A 27,183-nucleotide genomic window follows, 5' to 3' on the forward strand; every position below is an offset into this window, starting at 1 on the left:
ACCACAGAGCCTAGGATTTGCCGATCAGAAGGTCGGCGGTTCGAATCCCCGCGACGGGGTGAGCTCCCGTTGCTCGGTCCCTGCTCCTACCAACCTAGCAGTTTGAAAGCACGTCAAAGTGCAAGTAGATAAATAGGCGCCGCTCCGGCGGGAAGGTAAACGGCGTTTCTGTGCGCTGCTCTGGTTCGCCAGAAGCTGCTTAGACATGCTGGCCACATGACCCGGAAGCTGTACGCCGGCTCCCTTGGCCAATAAAGTGAGATGAGCGCTGCAACCCCAGATTCGTCCGCAACTGGACCTAATGGTCAGGGGTCCCTTTACCTTTACCTTTAGCATATGCTTATTCATGGCCACTAAATGCCCGCTTGCATTAAAAAAATAAAAAAAAGGTCTTGCATCAGCTCAGAATGAATGAAAGTGCAAATTCTGGTTTGACAAACCTCCAGGGGAAAGTTTCAGGGATTGCAAGCAGCTATAATCTGAAGAAGTCCTTGTAGTTCTTTTATGCTACAGATACATTATCGTTAATGTAGCTGACCTCTCACATGCCCTTGTGCATGATCATGTTGTCTTTGTATGGCTTTGAGCCCCTAGTGGTTGCGGGTGGGTTGTAAACCTAAAGTCATGGCCTTTGTATTGGGAAACTTCACTGCTACGGGGTGCAGGAGTAGCCATGGGACAATGTTTCTTTCCCTTTCAAGAAGAAGCTAACGAGTTTTAAGATGGGAGGTAAAGTGACCTATCTAAGAGCAGATATACTTTTCCCCTGTCTAAGCAATCTGGCTTTTTATCACTTCCCAGCACCTGCTAGTGCAAGAGCATGACACTTCAGGGATTATTCTGAGCAAGTGTCAGGAGACTCAGGCAGGCAGGCAGGCAGGCAGGCAGGCAGACAGACAGACACATATAGAATGACAGAGATGGACGTGGTTTAAATGACACCACCGGAGCCCTCTGAGAGAGCAGAGAGGTCCCACTTGGCAGCCAGGCAACTTCCTCCAGAAAGTCCTGAATAGCATGGAGTATATGGGGGCCCATTTAGCCTTTAAATCACGCTGGCACAAGACAGATGAGGAACTCTGTCGACACAGCATGTCCTTCATCCTCCACAAGGCAATTCGGAACGATTTTTTCCAGAGTTACCTCTACCTTCTGGAGCGGCTGCCTCTGGGTGAGTAAGCTGAAAAGTAGCAGCAGTGTTGAGTGGCTTGCCAGGGCATGCCTCACTTCTGAAAAGAAGAGCAGGGTTTTGGACCTCTGGTTGAAAATTTTTCAGAGATGTGAAATTAATCAATTTATTTGCTCTTGAAATACTGATTTGCAGTCATCTTTAAATGTGATACGGATGGTAGTCAACTAGCAAAATAAATCTTGGCAGTACATCTCCAAATGTTTAATTATTGCTGAAGGAAGTATCTGTGAGCTCCATTAATCAGTGCCACTGACCAGTTGTTAATGGCCTGGTTGCAGATTAAAAATTGATATTGAACTACCCCCAGAATCCATCACCAAGGTTTTACCAGATTCCCTTTCCCCTGCCTGCCTGCCTGCCTGCCTGCCTGCTTCTGTCTCTTGCATGCCCCTATAGTTGCAGGTTGTGTTAGAAAGGTATGGGTACAGTCTGCTTTAGCTAGTACTATGAATCAGTGGGTTGGTTCACACATAACACTAAGGGCCCGTCCATGTTTTTCTTTGCCTTGTTATTTCCCCCCAGGAAAGCCAGCAGTTTAGCACTGAATCAGAACAAACAGCAACTGGGTCTTCTGCAGATGGCTGTATGTTCTGATTTAGCACTAAAAAACATTTTTCCCCCCCATGGGAAAGCAGCAAAGGAAAAACTAATCGGAAACAAGTCTAGAAAGCACGGGGCAAGCAGAAAATCGCTCAGACCCATGTTTTCTATGCATGGGACGTGTATGTGAGCCCTAAGTCAAACTCTTGCTTAGAGCGAATATACCACAAGCCTGCAGGTCCCCAGAGAGGAGACTGCAGTTGCTGAGCTTCTCCAGCCCTTATGGTGCTATGAGCTAAGCCATGGTTTGGCGTCAAATGTCATCTGAATCTGGGCTTGTAGTTTGCCTCCTTCAGACAAACAGAACAAACTTTGGTTACAGCTCATGGCTTGTCTCATGCAAGACAGACCACAAGCCCAGGTTTGGGTAAAACACTATGCCAAACCATGACCATGACTGGCAACAGCGCAGCATCAGGAGAAGCGAAGCCTCTGTTTCCTCTCTGGGGACCTCCTTGCCCACATATTCATGCTAAACCATGATTTGCCTTAGTGTGTCATTTGGACCAGGTCAGTGAGTAACGCCAGGAAGAAAATAGAATTTGCAGAGAGCAGTCGTCAGGGTCTCTTCCCACTCAACAATTCTATGATTCTGCTGTGTCTTGCGTTTGAAATTCACTTGCATGCTGCTCGCTTTTAAGATCTGCTAATGTACACAGGGCAAACTGTTACTAGAGCAAAGGGAATGTGAGAGACCAGCAGCAGTGGGAGAAGACTAGGACTAAGATAAAACTTTATTCACCTCATCCGATGGCCAAAGCAACAGTAAAACATTACAATAAACAGTGGTACCTCTGGTTGAGAATGGGATCCGTTCCGGAGGCCCATTCGCAACATGAAAAGAGCGCAACCCGCAGCGGCGCATCTGCACATGCGGAGGTCATGATTTGCCACTTCTGTGCATGCACGTGACGTCATTTTGCGTGTCTGTGCATGCACGAGCGGCGAAACCCGGAAGTAACCCTTTCTGGTACTTCCGGGTCGCCGCGGGACCTGAAAGAACGTAACATGAAGCGGACGTAACCAGAGGTATGACTGTACACAGAAAAAAGGAAATTTAGTAGAAGAGCACAGTTTAGGGTCCTGAATCAACAGTCAGATAGTGGCCCTTATTCTGATTGCCCCTGCTAAGAACCTAACAACCTCTGAGCAGTGGGAGAAGCTAAGAGGTGACACTGGACTCAGCTACATTGGCAAAGAAAAAGCACTTTCTATGCGCTGTTTATGCATTCTAACACTGTGACACCAGATGGCGCTGTGGAGTTCCATTTTTGCCAACCTGATTTCTCATACAAAGTTTAAAACGCATTTAATTGAAATGCTTCTTGGATGTGTCCAGATCCAGCCAATGTCCGTTCCCATGTGTCCCCAGTATTTTTGAAAGTCCATGGCTAATGCTGATACATATAGAATCATAGAACTGTAGAGCTGGAAGGCACCCCAAAGATCATCTATGCGATACAGGAGTCTCAACTAAAGCAAGCAAGACAGATGACAGACTCTCCAAGTGTCCCTATTTTCCAGGGACACCCCTGATTTAGAGAAGCCGTCCCGGTTTCTGATTTGATCCCAGAATGTCCCACTTTTCCTTAGGATGTCCCTATTTTCATGGATGGAATGTTGGAGGGTATGGAGTTATCTGCCCCCTGAGCTGTCTGAAGGCAATCCTGTACAGTGGTACCCCGCAAGACGAACGCCTCGGAAGATGAAAAACTCGCTAGACGAAGGAGTTTTTCGTTTTCTTAGCCGCTTCGCAAGACGCATTTCCCTATGGGCTTGCTTCGCAAAACGAAGCTTGCCCCGCAAGCTCCGGGGATAGCGGGGAAGCGCAGTGCGTCTTCCCCGCTGTCCCCGGACCTCTTTTGAAGCAAGGGGCGACGGGGAGAAGGAGTCTGTCCCACTGTCAAACAGTTCCTACTGTCAGAAAGATTCCCCCCCCCCCCGATGTTTAGTCCTTTCTTGCAATTTGAAGCTATTGGCTCGTGTCCTACCCTCCAGAGCAGGAAAATACAAGCTTGTTCCATCTTCCATGTGGCAACCCTTGAGATACATGGCTATCAGATCTCCTCTCAGTCTCCTCTTTTCCAGGATAAACATGCCCAGCTCCCTCAAACATTCCTCATCAGGCTTGGTTTCCAGACCCTTGATCATCTTGGTCCTCCTCCTCTGTACACGTTCCAGCTTGTCCACATCTTTCTTAAAATGTGGGGCCAAAATTGGACACAGGACTCCCAAGTCTGGTCTGACCAAGGCAGAATAGAGAGGCACCATGACTTCCCTTGATCTGGACTACAGTCTGGATGCATTTGTTGCTGCTTCATATAGCAGCATTGACTGGGGTCCCGTAGGGTCTGCAGTCAAGACACAAGACACCAGGTTTAAGGTGCTGGTTTTGACCTTTAAACCCCTTTGTGGCTTAGGGCGTTCGTATTTACGGGACCGCCTCTCTTGGTATGCCCTGCAGAGGACCTTAAGGTCCATGAATAATAATAGTTTAGAGGTCCCGGGCCCTAAGGAAGTCAGATTATCCTCCACCAGGGCCAGGGCCTTCTCAGTGATGGCTCCGACCTGGTGGAATTCTCTGTCCCATGAGACCAGGGCCCTGCAGGATTTAACTTCCATCTGCAGGGCCTGTAATAAAGAGCTATTCCACCTGGCTTTCAATCTAAACTTAGCCCGATCTTTTATTCCCCTTCCTTCTCCCTCCCCTTTTTATGAAGATTACCCACTCTGGGATCACACAGCTAATTCTTCCCCAGTCTCCTCGCTGGCCCAAATAGGACTAATTTAGTCAGCTAGCCCTGGTGATCATCTAATGTTTATTGGATGGATTTTCCCCCTGAATTGATTTTTGAATTCTGAATTTATTGTTATTCACGTTTTATACTGTATTTTATGCTGTTTTTTGTTGCATCAATTAAGTGTTTTTAATTTGTCGTTAGCCGCCCTGAGCATGGTTTTCTGAACCGGGAAGGGCGGGGTATAAATAAAAATTTATTATTATTTATTATTATATCCAATTTGGGACCCCCAGTTTGCATGGACGCACACCACTGTTCTAGTGGTACCTACTACATCCTGTACCTTGCTCTGCAAACAGCATTAAAGTTCCTTTTCCTTACATCAGGGAGAAGGACTAAGATGCATTGTCCAGTAAAAATGCTTAACACATTTGCAGAGCGAACCCCTGTGGTGCAAGATCTTGTGAAGCTAAACACGCAGACGCTTGGTTGCAATAGCTGTCACATACCTCTTAAATATCTGAAGCACAGTCAGCACAGAACTGTCATTCATGCAGCAATCATAAAGCAAGCAAAGGAGAAACTTCGTATACCAAACAATTTCCAACAATAACTAGAACACCAGATTTGTATTCAGCTGGGATGGAGACTGGGGGTAGTTGTCTCAATTTGAAGGTGGACATGTCACTTCGCGAACGGTGGGCAACCTTGTCACTGTCCTCCAAATCCACTTACTTCTTTTGTTCTGGGATGAGCTTTGAAGCAGGTGGGGGGGGGTGAGTGTGTGTTCTGCAGGTTTACAGCATGTCTCCTTTTTCGTGTCAGCAGAAATCTGCATGTTGTGGGCATCCTAGTATCGCCAACTTCTATGGTAGTTTTGCAGCCTTTTTAAAAAACAAAACACAAACAAACCACGTTTATTTTTTGTTTGAAAGAGAAACATATATGTACAAAATAAATGAGCATGTGTTGCTTTTAAAACGATTTTATAAGACGGTAAAAGGTAAAGGACCCCTGGACAGTTAAATCCAGTCAAAGGCGACTATGGGGTTGCGGTGGTCATCTCACTTTCAGACCGAGGGAGCCAGTGTTTGTCCACAGAAAGCTTTCTGGATCATGTGGACAACATGACTGAACCACTTTTGGTGCAACGGAACACCGTGATGGAAACCAGAATGCATGGAAACACTGTTTACATTCCCGCCACAGTGGTACCTATTTATCTACTTGTTCTGGCGTGCTTTCGAACTGCTAGGTTGGCAGGAGCAAGGGCAGAGCAACGGGAGCTCACCACGTCGTGGGGATTCGAACTGCCAACCTCCTGATCAGCAAGCCCAAGAGGCTCAGTGGTTTAGGCCACAGTACCACCCACGTCCTTTATAAGATGAGCAGCCTATCAGGGAAATGTGGCGCATGTCTAGACTTGACACTGCATCTGGGTATCAGAAGCAGCTCCCTGGTCCAGTAAATGATTATCATGGTATGTTCATGTGTAACATAAGTTGAGATGCTATGTCAGCAAACTTTTTCAGCAGGGGGCCGGTCCAATGTCCCTCAGACCTTGTGGGCAGCCAGACTATATCGGGGGGGGGGGGAGAGGAGGGAATGAACGAATTCCTATGCCCCACAAATAACCCAGAGATGCATTTTAAATAAAAAGACACATTCTACTCATGTAAAAACATGCTGATTCCCGGACTGTCTGCGAGCCGGATTGAGAAGGCAATTGGGCCGCATCCGGCCCACGGGCCTTAGTTTGCCTACCCCTGGTCTATGCCATGGGCAAAAATCTGACACAACTGCTTTTACAATGCTCTATCCACACCTGCAAAGTGGCACGGCAGAGTGATTGCTGTCCATTGCGCACCTATCCCACTGTCAATTTCTGTAAACAAGTTTTGCAGCGTTTTTTGGTAGTGCTTACAAACCCGTGAAGCCTGTTTGAGTGGAGGCAAAGGTGGCAGAAAATAAATGAGCCGCAATTGTGTCTCTATCATTAAGGACCCCTGACCATTAGGTCCAGTCGTGACTGACTCTGGGGTTGCGGCGCTCATCTCGCTTTATTGGCCAAGGGAGCTGGTGTACAGCTTCCAGGTCATGTAGCCAGCATGACTAAGCCGCTTCTGGCGAACCAGAGCAGCGCACGGAAACACCGTTTACCTTCCCGCTGGAGCGGTACCTATTTATCTACTTGTATTTTGTGCTTTCGAACTGCTAGGTTGGCAGGAGCAGGGACCGAGCAACGGGGATCCCCGTCACAGGGATTCGAACCGCCGACTTTCTGATGGCAAGTCCTAGGCTCTGTGGTTTAACCCACAGCACCACCCGCGTCCCTGTCTCTATCATACCACTTCCACAACTTTCTCTCGCCTGCCTTTGAGGGTTTTACAGCTGTGCTGCAGGCTACTAAACCCACTCCACTGGAATGGTACTCAAGATACAGATAAAATATATCAGATGCTATTTCCTTTCTGCAGGTCATATATGGCTATATATGTGTCAGGAGACAGAAAGAGAAGCTCCCAGAATTGCACAGCAACCATTACAGCCCAGTCATCACAACCAGGGGATCATCCTCCATTGTTTGTTTCCATTTGCAAAATTGTTTGAGGCAGAGGATGCAAAAATAAATCACCAGGGGGTGTAAAAACCATCCCAGGTCTGACCTGTGCTGAGTTCAGCACTCACTTGCAGCATACATCTCTCAGGCATAACATAAATGTGTAATGGATTAAAGGTTTAATCGTATCCGCTCAGCAGTTGTCTTAAGCAGGTGATGACAAGGAGGGCTGGGAACATTGCTTTTGTTGGAAGGAGCAACAGCCCAGGCATGTTGTTTAGATGAAATTTAAGAGCCCTATTCTCACAGTCTGCCTTGCTGTGAATTATTCCCATTACGTTTTCTTGATGCTTGCAAGGGACGTCGTCATTGTTAAACTGTGCAGTCCCACACTTCTGGATTTGCTGTCAGTAGCAAACGTTAAAGAAAATAAAACTATAAATGACCAATTAAGAGCGCAGTTGGCTTTCTCACAATGTATGTGTTAGCAAAATCACTTGAATAATGCAGAGGGAGGCCAGAGAGAAAAGGAATCCTGATAACACTTTACTGAGGAAACTGAACACAAAAGAATGCAATTTGAGGAGAAAGGAACAGAGAGGCTTTCTCTTTCTTACTTTAAACCTTGTACAAAGCAGGGAGACATACAACCAAAACACAGAGGGGAAATTCCCTCAAAACTACATAGCCAATCAGGGTACATGCTACCTCAGTGAAGATCAGACCACTTTGCCACTCTACCAAACAACACACCTACCCTTTCCTCTTGGTTAGCTGACTCACCAACAACGAAATTCACCCGTATAACATAACGTAACTGTTATGAACTGAGTTGAATAGGATCCAAAATGCAGCAGTCTGATTGGTCCTAGAACAATAGGATTCAGAATGCAGCAGTCTGATTGGTCCACAGGAGCCACCGGGCCAAAATTCGCAGGCTATACAACCCATAAACATGAACTGTCGGCCCACAAGGGGTGCCTGTTATGGGAAGCATGGTCGTCGTTCCCATCCCCTCTGCAAAAGGGTCCTCACAGCCCTACATGAGACACACCCAGGAGTAGTGAGAATGAAGGCCCTCTCCAGGAGTTATGTGTGGTGGTCGGGGATTGATAGAGAGATAGAGGCCTGGGTCAAACATTGCCAGGCCTGCCAAGAATCCCACCCAGATCCCCCAAGAGCCCCAGTCCAGTCCTGGGAGTCCGCCTGAGCACCATGGTCACGCCTGCATGTGGACTTCGCTGGCCCCTTTCAGGGGAAAACATTCTTCATAGTGGTGGACTCCTAAACCAAATGGCTGGAAGTCGCACTGGTACCGTCCACTTCCACGTCCGCAGCCACAGTGGTCCACAGGAGCCACCCAATCCAGCTCCAGGTGGAAGTGAATCCTCAACCTGATTGGCCTACAGGAGAATCCCGGAATTAGCCAATCATGTGGGGCCCATTGTGTAAATAATGTATATAAGGCAGACATTCTGGGGGAACTTCCGTTCCTCCTCACCACTATGAGCTGAATAAAGAGCATGAAATCCACTCTCAACTCCGGGTATATTTCCGTACCGTAACATAACAACTGCTGCTGCACTTCCAACAATATGTATCACGACAACTTTTGTTAATGCAGGAGAAAATCCAGAAGATAATGCAGTTGTATGTGCAGTCAATGTAGAATGAATTACAAAACAGAAAAGGGCAGCTGCAGTTTCTGCATATGTTATTTGAACAGGGCAAGCATGATGAAAAGGGAGCTGAATGAAAAGGGAGCTTCTGTATCAAGGAGCCTTCTCTATGCACTGAGACTCCTTGTTTGCCCACATCTGAGCATTATTTAGCTGTTAATCTCTATTTTCATCGGAGAAATGTTGGAGGGTATGACACCAATACCTCAAGGAGTGCTTCTCCTCACCTGAACTAACCCAGACCTGGAGCCTTGCAAGATCCTTTTGGTTCTAGAGCCACAACCGCCAGAGAAGTGGCAAAGGCATGCAAGGACGCCCTTGTCTATCCTTTCCAGATCTGCCTCCCCCCAGCCCCAGCTCTCTGCAACCTGCCGCTTGAGGCAATTGACTCATTGAGGCTACGAGTTGGGCCAGCTCTCCTGCCTTCTAACAAGAATTATATATATATATATATATATTTTAAAAATCAGTTTATACAACTGGGAAAGTCCACAAGCAGTTATTGCTTTTGTCTCTTTGCAGTCAAACTTTATGCTCTGACAAGCGAAGTCATCAACGGTGAGATGCAGTTCTACGCCAGAGCCAAACATTTCTACAAAGAGGTGCCGGCGTCGGAAGAAGGCATGATGGGGGATTTCATCGAGTTGTCCAACACAGATATTGAGTCCTCCAGGGAATTTCTTAAGAATTTAGTAGGGGTGAGTTGTGTCTGTCTTTGAAGTTCACATCTCTTGTTATAAACCCCTTTGGTTTTATGGTGATGCCTCCATTTTGTGCAAGAGAAATATGGAGACCACATTCCTCTTGTCTTTTTGAGCGGTGTGTGTGTAAACGTCTTTGAGGGAAAATAGCCCACAAATGTGAAACTTGCATTTGGAAGTGCGTTGCTCAAATCCACTCGGCCCTGGTGAGGAGAATTTGGTCTTAACTGGCTGTGTACATGTTTGCTGAGGGTAAGGACAGGAAATCACATTTTTCCAATGACAAGATATTTCAATGACTCCTTGCAAGATAGCAGCGATGGCTTTTGTAAATTTGTTCCGGTCAGCCATGACAATCTGCAACTCTTTATCTCAGAGACTTGAACCGGTTGCACGTTTTCCTGGGTAGCAGTTTTATGTTCCTTCGGTGCGTTTCTCATGCCTTCCACCAGGTGTGGCAATGCAATAATATAATTCAGCTGCCCTCAGATGTCTGACTGTCAGTATTTGGTTAATTTTTAAAGAAGGAATAGACCTATAGGAAGGAAAAATAACTTTGGGGAGGAAAACACACCACTAAGCCTGGGACTCATTTAAGGAAAAGTTAAACAGACTGGAAAGATGTATCTCAGACAACCAGTTGATTTATTTATGTATTTTATTACAGTTCTCAATTGCCTTTCTGCAAAAAATTAGCCCCCAAAGCAATGTACGAAACCAATAAAAGACATTTAAGCAAACCAAATTTAAAACCAATTAGAAATACACTGCAGAATAGAAATCAATCCATGTTAAATATAAAGGCGATTTTGAAAATGACAACTGAAACCATGTACACAGATGACAGTATCGAAATCCTCCAGTTGTCTGGCAGAGAAGCATGGAAATGTGCCCCCCTCAATGTTGATGGGCTCTCGACTTGCATTAGCCTCAGCTAGGAATGCATAATATGCTCGGCAATATTTGGAGGGCCACACACCACAGTCTCTGCTGTGCCTTACTCCCAAAGGGAGTCTGGAACCCCTGAAATCCCACACTGCTCAGAGACAGGGGTGGCATGTAGCAACATAAAAAAGTTAGTCGCTTGAAAGTAACAAAACTTTTCTGAGAAGATGTCAAAAGTTCCTAATCTACAATATCAATCAGAAATATCTGAAATAATAATAGTAATTTAGTTGTAGAGGTTTGTAACTCCTCAGTGGCGCTGGAGCCAGAACAAGGATTAAGTGTAATAAATTCCACTTCAGGGCTGTTTGGTTATCTTAAACAGCTCTCAAGTGGTACTTAATCCTTTCACTCAGTCACCGTGTTCACTGCGACTTTTAGCAATGATCAAACTGTTCATTCAGTAACTTGAAAGGAGTCATATTTATATGGTTGCTTGTACAGCAAAAAGTTACGATTTTAATCAACCCGAAATTCCAAAGAGCTACTCATTTACGTATTTAGATTTCGTTTTCATGCTGTGTTGTCATTTCATGATTCCTTAGAGCCAAGTCACATCTGGCACCAGCGCATAAGGCTGCGCATGCAGGAGAGCCATAAAATATGGATGGCTTTCATGAGTGCAGCCTTCTCACACATAGACTCCAGTTCAGGCTCAAGGTAAGAGCTAGCATAGGGACCAAGTGACCGAGCGAGGAAGCCAATGGTTTTTATTAATCTTGCTGCTGCCAGGAATTTGCTATGTGACCTTAAGCAAGCCTTAGACTCAGCTTCAACTACCCAGTCAGTGAGATAGGGGTAATAATTCACACCTACCTTTAGGGAAGGGACACAGGTGGCGCTGTGGGTTAAACCACAGAGCCTGGGACTTGCTGATCAGAAGGTCGGTGGTTCGAATCCCCGCGACGGGGTGAGCTCCTGTTGCTCGGTCCCTGCTCCTGCCCACCTAGCAGTTCGAAAGCACATCAAGTGCAAGTAGATAAATAGGTACCGCCCCAGCGGGAAGGTAAACAGCGTTTCCGTGCGCTGCTCTGGTTCGCCAGAAGTGGCTTAGTCATGCTGGCCACATGACCCGGAAGCTGTACGCTGGCTCCCTCGGCCAATAAAGTGAGATGAGCGCCGCAACCCCAGAGTCGGTCACGACTGGAGCTAATGGTCATGGGTCCCTTTACCTTTACCTTGCCTTTAGGGATGGATGGATGGATGTGTTGGCTAATTTCTGTTTCTCTGAGTTTCTCATTTTTCTAGTCTTCAGTTCATTTCTCCACATTCCCACATCAGTTTATGGAGTGGGGATGGGGAGAATTCATTAGCAATTTTGTGTGAATTTCTCCAATATACACATTTGTGTGCAATTTTGTCTACTATACACATTTTCACAAAGCAATTTTCCTTAATATGCATGCTTGTATGTTATTTTAACTAACACACTTCGCCCTAGCGTGTGCATTTTTTTTTTTTACACATTGCCTGGCCAGAGAACTGCACTACAAAGATTCAGAGAAGTGCAAATGTTGAAGGACGGTTGTGTTTTGGCCCACACATTGTTTCAGAAAGTGCAAATTAGGTAGATTCGCCTTTAAATCACATTTACCCGGTGCTATACCAGCTGCACTGGCTCCCGGTGGAATACAGGATCAGGTTTAAGGTGCTGGTTTTAACCTTTAAAGCCCTATGCGGCCTAGGACCCACCTATCTATGGGACCGCCTCTCCTGGTATGCCCCGCGGAGGACCTTAAGGTCCACAAATAGCAACAATTTGGAGGTCCCAAGCCGCAAGGTGGTTAGATTGGTCTCAACTAGGGCCAGGGCCTTTTCAGTACTGGCCCCAACTTGGTGGAATGCTCTGTCACAAGAGACTAGGGCCCTGCGGGACTTGACATCTTTCTGCAGGGCCTGCAAGACAGAGCTGTTCCACCAGGCCTTTGGCCTGACTCCCTCCTTTGGCAATCTGCACAGAACTCTAGCCCAATGGTTGCCATCAATTTGATTTGAATTAATTTTATAATGAAATGATTTTAGAATGTTGTATTTTATTGTTGTTAGCCGCCCTGAGCCTCACTTCGGCTGGGGAGGGCGGGGTGTAAATAAAATATATTATTATTATTATTATTAAATGAGAACTAAATCAAATTTCTCCTCCATTCCTCACCTACACTGCAGCGATGTTTACAAAAAGATAACATACTTGAAGAATTCCTTCCAGTAGCGCCTTAAAGACCAACTAAGTTAGTTCTTGGTATGAGCTTTCGTGTGCATGCACACTTCTTCAGATACATGCACATGAAAGCTCATACCAAGAACTAACTTAGTTGGTCTTTAAGGTGCTACTGGAAGGAATTTTTTTATTTTGACTATGGCAGACCAACACGGCTACCTATGTATACTTGAAGAACTTTGTGAATTAGAATGTGCTATATAAATACGAAATATAATTACCACTATTCTCTGTTAGAGGAGGGAGGGTGCTCAGTTCAGACTGACCTTCCTTTCCTGTGTACAACCTACATGCCAGATTTGCATGTGAGTTTAGCTCTAAGTTTTAATAAAGTTCTGTCTCCAAAACTGTCAGCAGTTTCTCTTTGAAACTTGTGACATAAAGCATGGGTGCAATCTATGGATGGTCTCTCGCACAGTAACATGAACCATAAGCACCAGGAATGAGTTACCGTATTTTTCGCTCTATAACGCGCACCAGACCATAACATGCACATAGTTTTTAGAGGAGGAAAACAAGAAAAAAAATATTCTAAACGAAATAGTGGATATATGATTTTTGTGGTTCATGCTGTGGCCACAGACATGTGATCTGACAGTGAGTTTGGAGTAGCCCAATGCAAAAATCCTGAGGATCCATGTGGATCCATGCTTTGTAACCATGGAGGAGGAAAGGAAGGGGAACCATGGATCCTCTGCTCACGACTGCAGCAGATCCCCCCCGCCACCCGCAGGCATTCGCTCCATAACACGCACAGACATTTCCCCTTACTTTCTAGGAGGAAAAAAGTGAGTGTTATGGTGCAAAAAATACGGTAAGTCTTAATTCATTATTGGCATTGGTGTTTGTATTTTTGGAGCTTGGCATAAGGTTCAAGGAGAATATGACTGAGAGCTACCCTAAATGAATGGGGACCAAGGAAGTGCAAACCTCTGGTGAAGATTTCATGGTTGAAATGTTGTTGTTGTTGTTTAGTCGTTTAGTCGTGTCCGACTCTTCGTGACCCCATGGACCAGAGCACGCCAGGCACTTCTGTCCTCCACTGCCTCCCGCAGTTTGATCAGACTCATGCTGGTAGCTTCAAGAACACCATCCAACCATCTCATTCTCTGTCGTCCCCTTCTCCTTGTGCCCTCCATCTTTCCCAACATCAGGGTCTTTTCCAGGGAGTCTTCTCTTCTCATGAGGTGGCCAAAGTATTGCAGCCTCAGCTTCACGATCTGTCCTTCCAGTGAGCGCTCAGGGCTGATTTCCTTCAGAATGGAGAGGTTTGATCTTCTTGCATGTCCATGGGACTCTCAAGAGTCTCCTCCAGCACCATAATTCAAAAGCATCAATTCTTCGGCGATCAGCCTTCTTTATGGTCCAGCTCTCACTTCCATACATCACTACTGGGAAAACCATGGCTTTTACTATACGGACCTTTGTTGGCAAGGTGATGTCTCTGCTTTTTAAGATGTTGTCTAGGTTTGCCATCGCCTTTCTCCCAAGGAGCAGGCGTCTTTTAATTTCGTGACTGCTGTCACCATCTGCACTGATCATGGAGCCCAAGAAGGTAAAATCTCTCACTGCCTCCATTTCTTCCCCTTCTATTTGCCAGGAGGTGATGGGCCCAGTGGCCATGATCTTCGTTTTTTTGATGTTGAGCTTCAGACCATATTTTGCGCTCTCCTCTTTCACCCTCATTAAAAGGTTCTTTAATTCCTCTTCACTTTCTGCCATCAAGGTTGTGTCATCTGCATATCTGAGGTTGTTGATATTTCTTCTGGCAATCTTAATTCCGGCTTGGGATTCATCCAGCCCAGCCTTTCGCATGATGAATTCTGCATATAAGTTAAATAAACAGGGAGACAATATACAGCCTTGCTGTACTCCTTTCCCAATTTGGAACCAATCAGTTGTTCCATATCCAGTTCTAACTGTAGCTTCTTGTCCCACATAGAGATTCCTCAGGAGACAGATGAGGTGATCAGGCACTCCCATTTCTTTAAGAACTTGCCATAGTTTGCTGTGGTCAACACAGTCAAAGGCTTTTGCATAGTCAATGAAGCAGAAGTAGATGTCATTCTGGAACTCTCTAGCTTTCTCCATTATCCAGCGCATGTTTGCAATTTGGTCTCTGGTTCCTCTGCCTCTTCTAAATCCAGCTTGCACTTCTGGGAGTTCTCGGTCCACATACTGCTTGAGCCTTCCTTGTAGAATTTTAAGCATAACCTTGCTAGCATGTGAAATGAGTGAAATTGTGCGGTAGTTGGAGCATTCTTTGGCACTGCCTTTCTTTGGGATTGGAATGTAGACTGATCTTCTCCAATCCTCTGGCCACTGCTGAGATTTCCAAACTTGCTGGCATATTGAGTGTAGCACCTTAACAGCATCATCTTTTAAAATTTTAAACAGTTCAGCTGGAATACCATCACTTCCACTGGCCTTGTTATTTGCAGTGCTTTCTAAGGCCCATTTGACTTCACTCTCCAGGATGTCTGGCTCAAGGTCAGCAACCACACTACCTGGGGTGTATGAGACATCCATATCTTTCTGGTATAATTCCTCTGTGTATTCTTGCCACCTCTTCTTGATGTCTTCTGCTTCAGTTAGGTCTTTACCACTTTTGTCCTTTATTATGGTAATCTTTGTACGAAATGTTCCTTTCATATTTCCGATTTTCTTGAACAGATCTCTGGTTCTTCCCATTCTGTTGCTTTCCTCTATTTCTTTGCATTGCTCGTTTAAGAAGGCCTTCTTGTCTCTCCTTGCTATTCTTTGGAAATCTGCATTCAATTTCTTGTATCTTTCATTATCTCCCTCGCATTTTGCTTGCCTTCTCTCCCCCGCTATTTGTAAGGCCTCGTTGGACAGCCACTTTGCTTTCTTGCATTTCTTTTTCATTGGGATGGTTTTAGTTGCTGCCTCCTGTATAATGTTGCGAGCCTCCACCCATAGTTCTTCAGGCACTCTGTCCAGCAAATCTAAATCCTTAAACCTGTTCCTCACTTCCACTGTGTATTCATAAGGCATTTGGTTTAGATTGTATCTTACCTGTCCAGTGGTTTTTCCTACTTTCTTCAGTTTAAGCTTGAATTTTGCTATAAGAAGCTGATGATCTGAGCCATAGTCAGCTCCAGGTCTTGTTTTTGCTGACTGTATAGAGCTTCTCCATCTTTGGCTGCAGAGAATATAATCAATCTGATTTCGATGTTGCCCATCTGGGGATGTCCATGTGTAGAGTCGTCTCTTGTGTTGTTGGAAAAGCGTGTTTGTGATGACCAGCTTGTTCTCTTGGCAGAACTCTATTAGCCTTTGCCCTGCTTCGTTTTGATCTCCAAGGCCAAACTTGCCAGTTGCTCCTTTTATCTCTTGATTCCCTACTTTAGCATTCCAATCCCCTATAATGAGCAGAACATCCTTGTTTGGTGTCACTTCTATAAGGTCTTGTAAGTCTTCATAGAATTGGTCAATTTCAGTTTCTTCAGCACCAGTAGTTGGTGCATAGACTTGGATTACTGTGATGTTAAAAGGTCTGCCTTGGATTCGTATCGAGATCATTCTATCATTTTTGAGACTGTTGAGGTTGGAACGTAACGGGTTAAGTTCTTCCCATGATGCCACACCATTCTGACGTCAATTTTGGAAGCTTGGGAGGAGCTTGGGAAGAGTATGCCAGTCCCACTCGGTACTTTGTGGGGAAAGGATGCAGTTTTGTCATGGCTGCAAATAGTCCTGGAAATTCCTGAGAAATGTTGGAATAAAAGCTGTAAATAGACAAACCTGGACTGTGTGTGTTTGTCTGGAAGCCAAGCTACATGACAGTTTTACACCGCTGTGTAATCTCTGCTACGGCGTGACTGAGAGATCGGAGCAGAGCGTGCGGCAGGAGAAGTGTGCCGGGCAGTAAAGAGCTAATTGAGGATCGTAAATCAATTAGCGGGGGTCGCGCCAGATCAAACAAACTGCACAGGTTATGGATACCCTAAATCACCTATCGTAAAACTGTCACGGAAGAGCTGCCGGGAGCTGAGAAATCTGCGGTGTCTAGCAGAGGAGCACGGAAGCAAGCAAGCAAGCAAGCTGAAAGACGCTGTTGCTGAATGCTGTGGAGCTGTGAGCTGAGAGCAGCAAGGAAACGTTTCTCCACGCCAGAAGAGCTGGTGCTTTCGTAAGTACAGCTTGGGGCCCATTTGGGAGAGCGTGAGAACATGGCAGATGGCCAGGAGGTGATTCAAGCTCCGTTTGAACAGCTTGAGGAACTCACCGCCCAAGCGTGGAATACCTGGGCAAGATGGGTGAGAGCGTGGTTCATAGCCACGGAGGTTTGGGACATATCCCAGAGGGAACCAGTGCAACTGGTGGACAGAGATGCAGGAAGGCTGAAGTCTGTTTCTCTGGAGGAGAAAATGCAGAGGGAGAAAGCTATGAGAGCTGAGGTCTGCATGTTGAGAGCAGGTGTTCATGCAAATTTGCAACATCACCTGGATGGCGTTGAATCTGCGTGTGAGGCCTGGAGTGTGCTGACACGTCTGTGTGAAGGCTCAGCAGGAGGCCTAGGGCGGATGGAAGCTGATAGCCTAGAGATGGCTGGAGCCCCTGTTCCTGATGATTTAGCCTCAAGGAGTGCTAGTGAGCAAGTCGGGGGGGCGGAAAGTTCCAAAGGCAAGTTTGAAAAGTTTTCCACTGAATCTGCTGGAATGGAGCGGCAGTTCAGGGGGGGCGGATCTGGCAAGGAGTGCTTTTCCGGAAGAAGGAGGGCCAGGCCAGCTGGGAGGAGCCCCAGGCAGTGTTTTTCCACTGAGTTTCGTCGGTGCTACGTGTGTGGATCCCACGGTCATTTCAAAAGAGACTGCCCACAGAGAGCAGCTGCACAGGAAGGCTTCAAGGACACCTTCCATGGAAATCAATCGGGTTTCCATGGGAATCAGTCTGGAAGGGGAGGTCAGCGTGGGAACGCAAGAGAAGGACGAGGAAAACAACGTCAGGAGACTTATCAAATCACGGCTAGTCTGGCGTTGGCTGAGGACAGCCGTGGGACAAGCCAAGAGCTAAGTTTTGTTATTGACTCTGCAGCTAATCGCAATTTGATTCCAGAGACACCTGCTGTCGAGAGGTGGAACTGCACGGCAATTCCTGCCGGGAAAACTGTACTGTTTGCAAATGGACAGAAAAGAAATATGACTAATGCTGTAAATTTGCATTTTTGTATTTTACAGGAAACGTTGGAGTGTTGTACTGTTCCTGGGATGCAACACTGTCTTTTATCTGTGCCTTATTTACTGAAAAAGGGATTTACGGTTTGTTTTCAGGGTGATGTGTGCACAATCTCCAAAGGAGGGAGGATGCTTGCCAAGGTTAAAAAGGGGCAGAATGATCTCTTCATTCTTAAAACGTCTCTGGAGGGTGGTGAGAAGGTTGAGAAAGCACAAGCACTGCGTGCTACAATTCCCAATCATGATTCATGCGTACATGCTTGGCATACACGTACAGCTCATAGTTCTCTTGAAGAACTACAGGTGCTGCCAGAAGTTTCCAATGGTTGTAATATCTCAGAATGTGGACATGCTGTAAGTTGTGAAACTTGCAAACTGGCAAAGGTAAAAGGATGCAGTTATCCAAAGGTTGAAAGGATAACAACAAGGCCTTTTGAACTGATTCACATAGATTTGTGGGGTCCTATAAAGGAACCAAGTCTGGGAGGGTCAAGGTTTCTGCTCTCGATGCAGGAGGATTTTACTCAGAATTCCTGGATACATGGCCTCAAATCCAAGGATGATGCAGCACAGCTAATCAAAGGGTGGATTGAGGGGGTGGAACAAAGGTTTTCCACCAAAGTGCAAGCTGTCACAAGTGACAGAGGAGCTGAGTTTACAGGTTCTGCTTTGAAGAAGTACTTTCACAAGAAAGGGATACGTCACACAGTGACTTCACCCAATCAGTGGGGGGCGGCAGAGCTGAAGTGTCAGGCTCTGGTTAAAACTGCACAGGTGTTGCTGGAAGACTCTGGGTTACCTCCAAGGTTTTGGCTGGAGGCAATCAAGTATGTAAGCTTCACCTGGAATCGCACCTACAATTCCATGGTAGGGGACACACCGTTTGGGTTGTTGCATGGCAGGAAACCCCAGATTCATTTTTTGCGTATGTTCGGGTCACGTGCGTCTGTGCCGGTACCTGCTGCTTTGCAGGGGCCAGATGGATCCAAGTTCCGAAAAATGATCTTCTGTGGGTATGAGCCAACAGCGAGTGCATGGAGGTTTGCATTTCCATCAGGTGATCAGAGTAAGTTACTGATCAGTAAACACGCTGAGTTCTATGAGCAGGATAAAAAGACACAAGCTGCTGTCAAGCGTGATGTTCTTTCAGAGTGTCTCTCTGATTCAGAACAGGAAGATTATGAGGGGGAGGAAGAAGAAGCTGAGTCTGATGATGACGATCAGGTAACTGACCAAAGTCAGGAACAGGAGGAGGTATCGGTAGTTTCTCCACAAGATGTAAGGAGAACACCCAAAAGCGAGCCCAGTTCCCCTGTGAGTGTAATGGAGAGGATTCGAAAACGTTTTAAGTCAGAGGGGGAATCCCGTGATGCTGAGGACACATTTCCTGGTGGCAGTGAGTCAGAGGTAACATCTGAGTTTATGCCCAGAAGGTCTAGTCGCACAACAAAGGGCATTCCACCTGAAAGATACCAGGCAACATGTGCGTGGGCGAGATTCGCACAGTGTGATTCTGGGAGTATTGAAAGGGTTCAACAGGTGCCTGGGAAAGATGCTGGGAAGGAGCACAAGGCAAAGGGTAAGGTGTTGAGCTCAAAAGGGTCTTGTCAGAAGGTGCAGCAAGGGGGGGTGTTGAGGTTGGAACGTAACGGGTTAAGTTCTTCCCATGATGCCACACCATTCTGACGTCAATTTTGGAAGCTTGGGAGGAGCTTGGGAAGAGTATGCCAGTCCCACTCGGTACTTTGTGGGGAAAGGATGCAGTTTTGTCATGGCTGCAAATAGTCCTGGAAATTCCTGAGAAATGTTGGAATAAAAGCTGTAAATAGACAAACCTGGACTGTGTGTGTTTGTCTGGAAGCCAAGCTACATGACAGTTTTACACCGCTGTGTAATCTCTGCTACGGCGTGACTGAGAGATCGGAGCAGAGCGTGCGGCAGGAGAAGTGTGCCGGGCAGTAAAGAGCTAATTGAGGATCGTAAATCAATTAGCGGGGGTCGCGCCAGATCAAACAAACTGCACAGAGACTGCATCCCAGTACAGCTTTCGCCACTCTTTTGTTGACTATGAGGGCCACTCCATTTCTTTTACGGGTTTCTTGCCCACAGTAGTAGATATGATAGTCATCCGAACTGAATTCGCCCATTCCCGTCCATTTTAGCTCACTGATGCCCAGGATGTCAATATTTATTCTCGCCATCTCATTTTTGACCACATCCAACTTACCCAGGTTCATGGTTCTTACATTCCAGGTTCCTATACAATATTTTTCTTTACAGCATTGGACTTTCCTTTCGCTTCCATGGCTGAAATAGGTGGCTACAAATCTATGATTCTATGAATTTAAAACAACAACGGCAACTGGTGCTTCTGCCCTGCCTTAAATCCCTTCCCAGTTTCCCAGAGTCTCAACTCTATACTGCATAACATAAATGTAAATGAAAAAAAAGTAAAAATGTAAATGAAAGCTGAACTCCCATTCCCAACACTGTCTATTCAATGAGTGTGCTTAAGTGTAAATTAAAATGACTCCACATGCTCTGTTATTCAGATGGATTTGCATGCCTATTCAGTTGTATTCATAACACCTGAAATTTCTTGTGTCTCTGAAATTCATCATAGAATGTTTCATAGGATGTTATACAAAATGCTCTGCTATGTGAATATAATTGGAAGTGTGGAGCCATGTGGGAATAGGCAAAACCAGAGTTTACCAAACGCCTCCCTCTCCCTTCATTGACTTCTCGAAAATTGCTGAGGGTCTTTGTAGCCATAGCCATTGTCATGTGATAGATGCCCTGTGAGTTTTGACTTGTTTTTAAAAATTGCTTTCCATTTGTTCATATGGTGTTTTATCGTATTGCAACAACTTGAATTTGGTAGGATTCACACTGAATGATTCCCGCTGCTGTGCTTGCAGCACAAAGCAGCTGAGGAGGTGGCATCCGTGTGTATTCTCCATAAGTGTGTGCATGCAAAGTGCGTACACCCACTTTCGGCTGGTGTGCAGCTCTTAGATTTAACAGGCTAGCCACTCCTGAGTTAGAGACTTTGTGTACTTCTAAAATGGGATCTTGTCCTAAAGGTGATAGTAGACATTCAATAGAGCCGGTCGTTTCGACAATTGTTGCCTCTGGCATGAAAACCACCTGTTATACCTAGAAGTTCGAAATCACGCCAAAAAATTGCAAGTAGATAAATAGGTACCGCTCCGGCGGGAAGGTAAACAGTGTTTCAGTGCATTGCTCTGGTTTGCCAGAAGCGGCTTAGTCATGCTGGCCACATGACCCGGGAAAACTGTCTGCGGACAAACGTTGGCTCCCTTGGCCTGTAAAGCGAGATGAGCGCCACAACCCCAGAGTCATCTGCAACTGGACTTAACTGTCAGGGGTCCTTTACCTTTTTTATACCATGACATCTGCGCGAGAACTAAGGACTCTTCTTCTTCTCCTTCTAAAAAAGTAAATTAAATTGTGTTGCCTGCTTATGTTGAGGACAGCACCATCGGCAGAGCAAAGTGGGAAGGGGCAGAATGCCCACTGAGCTCATTCTACAATTACTCTCTGCAACCAGGGATATTTATAGCTATGACACTGTCTGTTTGCCCCTGGTTTGACCTTAATAATCTGCTGAATTAATCACTGAAGCACAGCCCAAGTAGAAATGGCATATGGGCACCTGACATGATTTACAACTATTAGTAATGTTAGAGGGAGACTATTTAGAGCCAAACTCTGCCCTACGATAGCTCCTATATATGTGGTGCCAATGGTTTGGAGGGGACTTTAACTTCATTGCTCCTGGGGTATCATGGAGCAACAGGGAAGTCATTTCCATGTGAATCTGTTGTTATTCTATATATCCCCACAGGGTCAATGGGGGGGGGCAGCTATAGGGGGCGGAAAGGGTTTCAGCCCCCTTGAATAAGGCATGGGGAAAGTATAGAATGCATTTGAAAAATTATTGCAAACAATTACACACATTAGTGGGATTGGCAGAAACCTTGTAGTAAAAAAACTGAATTACGGATTGATTAAGGCTTTATAATAATTGGAATTTTTGAGAAGAAGCAGAGGGAAAATAATAACATAAGGATCCATAAAAGGTGGGGGGAGGGAAGTCAGGGGAGATACGTCATGGGTAGGCAAACTAAGGCCCGGGGACCGGATCTGGCCCAATTGCCTTCTAAATCCGGCCCTTGGATGGTCCGGGTATCAGCGTGTTTTTACATGAGTAGCATGTGTCCTTTTATTTAAAATGCATCTCTGGGTTATTTGTGGGGCATAGGAATTCATTCATTTGTTTTAAAAAAATCAAAATATAGTCTGGCCCCCAACAAGGTCTTAGGGACAGTGGACCGGCCCCCTGCTGAAAAAGTTTGCTGACCCCTGGCATACGTTGTTTGTATCCTGTTTCTTTTTGTCTTTTGCTTTTTGCTTTTCGGTTATAAACTATTTGTTTGTTTATTTTTAAAAAAAGGAAAGGGTTTTGTATCTGGTGTGAATGTTTTGGGCAATCCGCTGTTTCTCTTCCTTGCCTCTTTCAGCAATAACAGAAGGACAAGACTGGCCTTGCAAGATTTCCGTAAGGTTTACTGAGGTAATGAATGTGAGAGGCCAGTGCACTCAAGCATTGTTTTTCATGCTCTCCGCAGGGGCCTGGCAAAGCGGGCACCGACTTCGCTCTTGACTGCGGCTCAGGAATAGGGAGGGTGAGCAAACATGTCCTTCTTCCCTTATTCAAGCACGTGGAGCTGGTGGACATGATGGATGTTTTTCTGACAGAAGCTCAGAACTACTTGCAGGGTCAGGGAGAAAAAGTCGACATGTACTATTGCTGCAGCCTCCAGGAGTTCACGCCAACGCCTAGAAAATACGACGTCATCTGGATCCAGTGGGTTTCAGGTCAGTTCTGCCATCTGGTCTCCCACGTAAAAACGAGTGAGCAAGAGAAGCTATGGGGAGGGCACATAACTGGTCGTCTTTGCAAGTGAGACAGGATATGCAGCAGTGAGGGGCTGTCCACGCTTCTGCTCTTCCTGTACCTAGAAAGCATGGGTCAAAGTGGTTTTCTGCTTGTCTCGTTGTCTGCTTTCTAAGCGTGGGTAGGAGCACTTTTGTCTCTGCTCCGCTGCTTTCCCCCTAAAAACATGTTCTTTAGTGCTGAATTGGAAAAAAATGGCAATCTGCCACCGTTTGTTCTGATTCAGCACTAATAATAATAATGACAATAATTTATTTCTACCCTACTCTGGGTGGCTTACAACAAAAGATTAAAAATATATTAAAATATCCGTCATTAAAAACTTCCCTAAACAGGGCTGCCTTCAGATCTCTTCTAAATGTCATATAGTTGTTTATTTCTTTGACATCTGATGGGAGGGCGTTCCACAGGGCGGGCGCCACTGCCGAGAAGGCCCTCTGCCTGGTTCCCTGTATACCTGAAGGAGCGTCTCCACCCCCAGCGTTCTGCCCGGATGCTGAGGTCCAGTACCAAGGGCCTTCTGGCGGTTCCCTCATTGCAAGAAGCAAAGCTACAGGGAACCAGGCAGAGGGCCTTCTCGGTAGTGGCGCCCGCCCTTTGGCACGCCCTCCCATCAGATGTCAAAGAGATAAACAACTACCTGACATTCAGAAGACATCTGAAGGCAGCCCTGTTTAGGGAAGTTTTTAATGTGTGACATTTTAGTGTATTTTTAATCTTTTTTGGAAGCCGCCCAGAGTGGCTGGGGAAACCCAGCCAGATGGGCAGGGTACAAATAATAAATTATTATTATTATTATTATTATTATTATTATTATTATTATTCACTGGTTCCGATTTAAAAGAGAGGAAGGGCAGCTTTCACTGGGCAAGAGGTAGTGCAAACATAGGTGTGAATAAGCCCTAGGCGTCAGTGGACCAAATGTCCTCTGGCTACCTCTCTCCATCTTTCCTCATACCTTGTACAGACCATGGCCACACACTGCATCACAGACTGCAGGTACAGAACCAAGGTCTACTGAACAAGGGTTTATATCTAGAAGATCCAACTCAGTGCACTTGGTATAAGGCACCTTCCCATTTTCCTAACAAAACTCCCTGGGTAGTCAGTGCTTACAGCACAGGGATGTGGTCCAATACTGCCCTCCACGTTTCTCTCTCTGGGTCACACCTCTTGACAACCCTTTTCTGGACCCACCTCTAATGTATTTGTCTTTTGAATGAGGACAGCCTTGCTTTTTCTGTCCAATTCCTCTGGAGAGCAACAAAATGCCATCGAGACCCATTCCTCCAAAGGGGACTTGCTCTTTGAGCGTTCAAAATATGTAGCGGCAAGGAACCCTGCAAACCAGCTGCTTAGAATGTGGGTCACTGGATATCCTATTTTAGAAGTTTTTAAATGAAAAATGGGGACGACGACAGGATAGTTGCAAACCTTGAATCACTTCATAATTTTTTGGTCCCATTTCATCTGAGATCTGGGACGGACCAGAATTTACATGTCCATGCGTCCCTAACCAAAGTGTGCCACAGTGAAGCAGTTGTGGAGTTTGCAGAATATTAAGTATAGTTATATGTTAGACATTCCTGGATGATGCTAAGCAAGGGGAGGGGGTTGCAATCTACTCCTCTGATAACTAGCTTGCCCCCTGCTCTCATTTCAGAAGTCAGAGATGTAAGGCAGTGCTCCCTCCCCAAAAAATTATTACTTTGCCCCTATTCTGTCTCTTGTGGTAATATTGCAGAAATTTGCAATAATAAATATTGTATCTACACCTTAAAGAACTTCATACTGTTGCAAGGCTGAAGCCACCGTTCCTATGAAAAATATAGCCCTCTTCTGTTTTGACCTCCTGCAGGAAACCTGACAGATAAGGATTTACTGGGGTTTTTCATTCGCTGCCAGGATGGTTTGAAGGAAAACGGCATTATTATTCTGAAGGACAACGTGGCACGGGAAGGCTGTGTCCTCGATCCGTTGGACAGCAGTGTCATCCGAGATCTGAACATCCTCAGTAGTCTTATTGAAAAGAGCGGCCTCACCATCCTGAGACAGGAAAAGCAAGAGGGCTTTCCTGAGCAGTGTGTACCTGTCTGGATGATAGCCATGCAGAAGAATCCTATCCATATGAGAAATGGGATTTTGTAAGGGCCGTTGGAATTCAGGGCAACAAAGTGGGGGGAATTGAAGTAGTGTTTCCAGGCTGGATTTCACGTTGTAAAACAGCAGCGGCACTCCCATGTTTTTCCTCTTCCATTTCCATGGTTTTCAGAGCTCAGAAGAATGGTTGTCATTCTTTCTAATGCAATGAGTGTAGAGGACCCATCAAACAGCTGTCCTATGCAGTCTGATAATGGCTGGAACAGCATCTACTCTAGCCATTTCCTTCTCTGCCATTTGCCTCTCTTCTCTTGGAATCAACTCTTATCACCTTAACCCTTCTCTTTCTAAACAGCATTGCCGACACCCCACTCAGGTGTGTACACGGAAAAGTGACTTGAAGCATGGCAGGGGGAACAATCTCGCTGAGTTTTAAGCTGCTGGTGTGTACATGTGACTGTGATTGGAAGTGTACAGATCATGTTTCCTGAAATATCTCATTATGGCTAGAAGGGCCAAGGCAGAGTTACATGGAGCTTTGTGATGACTTCCTTTTGGGTTTTCGTTTGGGTTTTAATCTCAACCAGCTTGGGCAGTCTTCACGTCTGAGCAGAAGAAGGAGAGGTTATTTAATAAATTACTTAATCTGTTCCCCTTTGGTTGTTTTCAGCTCTAAACTGCCCCCTTTAAACTGCTTTTTTTTCCCTGCAAGAAAAAATGTACAGCTATTTTTGTTGGTTTGTTTTGTTCTTCTTCACACACTGCTCTGTTCCTAACTTACGGTTGTTCCTTGCTCCTTTCTGTTGGGCATTATCTAGAATAGTATTCAAGGTATTCATTCTGTGGTGTTTCCACAAAGTTTGAAATTCGGGGGGCATGAGTAACTCAAATGCCAGTGGCAATTCTCGCTTGAAAACCTGGATGCATGCAATTGGGAGTTCGTAGTTTCTTATCACTCACCTCAGACAAACTCTCTCCACCATGAGCTTCAAAGCTTTACTGCAGAAGTCTTAAATACTACTTACAATAAGATGGATGTTACAAAATAGCAAAGTAACAGGTTGCAAACAAGCAATGGAGGCCTTTAAGTAGTTCAGTAAACTCTCCTCTCTGATCCTGGAGAGAGATCCTAAGCTTGTTCATAGATGTGCAGTTGTTCTGCCATGGCTGCTGCTGCTAGCCACCCCCAACAAGCACACATAGAGACTTCTCATGTTTCAGTTTCCTGTAAGCTCCTGTTTCCGGCAATAAGTCCTCAGTTAGTTTTTAGCTCATTGAAACGGTAAAATGCCGGTGTTCTCTGAAGCTTTTGCCATAGCAGAACCTCTTCCCTTTACAGTATTTTAAATGCAATGTATTCAAACACAGCATTTTATGTGCATTTAGCTTTAAACTTTAAACAACCCACAGAAGAAATAGAAGCAAAATATGTGGAATGAAAATGTTTTAGATTAGCTCCCTCTGGCTTTGATACAATGATCCATATGCTACATATTCAGGAAGATTCAGTCAAATGACTACAAGGTTATCTGACAATAGATGAGGAATTTAGTTATTTCTTTGACTATGACAATTAAAATATTCTATTTTGGTTGCATGCTATGGTTGTATAGGAGTACCCAAGCACTTGTAGGAGCCGAGGCATTAAGAGTAGGTTTATTTATTTTTATTTATTCATTGAATTTATACCACACCATTCCTCCCCAATGAGTCTGTGGTAGCCAGGGAGGCAAAACCTCCCCGTCTTTCTCTAGTTTTGTATAAATGGAAGCAGGTGGTTGGAGTCAGGTTACCAGACGTCCCCGGATTTACAAATCAGTCCCCTGACAAAATCCATCCCCTTCAACTGAAGTTGAAAAGTGTCCCAGGATTCACTGAAAAAAAATCTGGTAACTTTAGGCTGGAGCCACTTTTAAAGCTAAAATTTATTTCATTGTTCCATGTAATCACATTATTTCTCCAAAGACCTTGGGGTAGTTCACTCCCTTTTATTCTCACAACAGTCCCATGAGGTAGGTTGAACCCAAGATGTAGTAACTAGCTAAGATCATATAGCAAAATGTATGGCTATTGGTAGAATAAGAGTAGAGCTCTTTTGCCTGCATCTTTAGTACAGCAGTGAAAGTAGCTCTAGTTTGTCAATAACTGATTTATTGAGCATTCATCCAGATTTTCTTGAGGGTGTTTATATGTCCTCCTGTTAATCATTCATCCATTCCTCCATCCCAAATTTTTCAATGCATTTCCCCATCACTACAAAAAAAA

At 45.3% G+C, this 27,183-nt stretch overlaps 1 protein-coding gene and 1 long non-coding RNA gene across 2 annotated transcripts in view; both read left to right on the forward strand.

Annotated features, from left to right (window-relative positions):
• Nucleotides 1-27,183, forward strand: part of LOC309533933 — a 274,946-nt gene that overhangs the window by 108,249 nt on the left and 139,514 nt on the right. The window lies entirely within an intron of this gene.
• On the forward strand, nt 917-27,164 carry NTMT2 (N-terminal Xaa-Pro-Lys N-methyltransferase 2). Its single transcript, XM_082225570.1, has 4 exons — nt 917-1,171; nt 9,295-9,470; nt 22,490-22,739; nt 24,677-27,164. The coding sequence occupies exons 1-4, from the start codon at nt 1,018-1,020 to the stop codon at nt 24,964-24,966; spliced, it is 870 nt and encodes a 289-aa protein (XP_082081696.1). The 5' UTR covers nt 917-1,017; the 3' UTR covers nt 24,967-27,164.

The sequence above is a fragment of the Podarcis vaucheri genome, assembly GCF_965113315.1.
Source record: "Podarcis vaucheri genome assembly, chromosome: 6".
Taxonomy (NCBI): Eukaryota; Metazoa; Chordata; class Lepidosauria; order Squamata; family Lacertidae; genus Podarcis; species Podarcis vaucheri.

What these genes read in the sequence shown, in the direction of transcription:
- NTMT2 (XM_082225570.1), top strand. Translation starts at nt 1,018, where the DNA reads ATGGAGTATATGGGGGCCCATTTAGCCTTTAAATCACGCTGGCACAAG. An exon ending in TCTGGAGCGGCTGCCTCTGG is followed by an intron (nt 1,172 to 9,294) that starts GTGAGTAAGCTG and finishes GTCTCTTTGCAG; the next exon opens with TCAAACTTTATGCTCTGACA. An exon ending in TTCTTAAGAATTTAGTAGGG is followed by an intron (nt 9,471 to 22,489) that starts GTGAGTTGTGTC and finishes TGCTCTCCGCAG; the next exon opens with GGGCCTGGCAAAGCGGGCAC.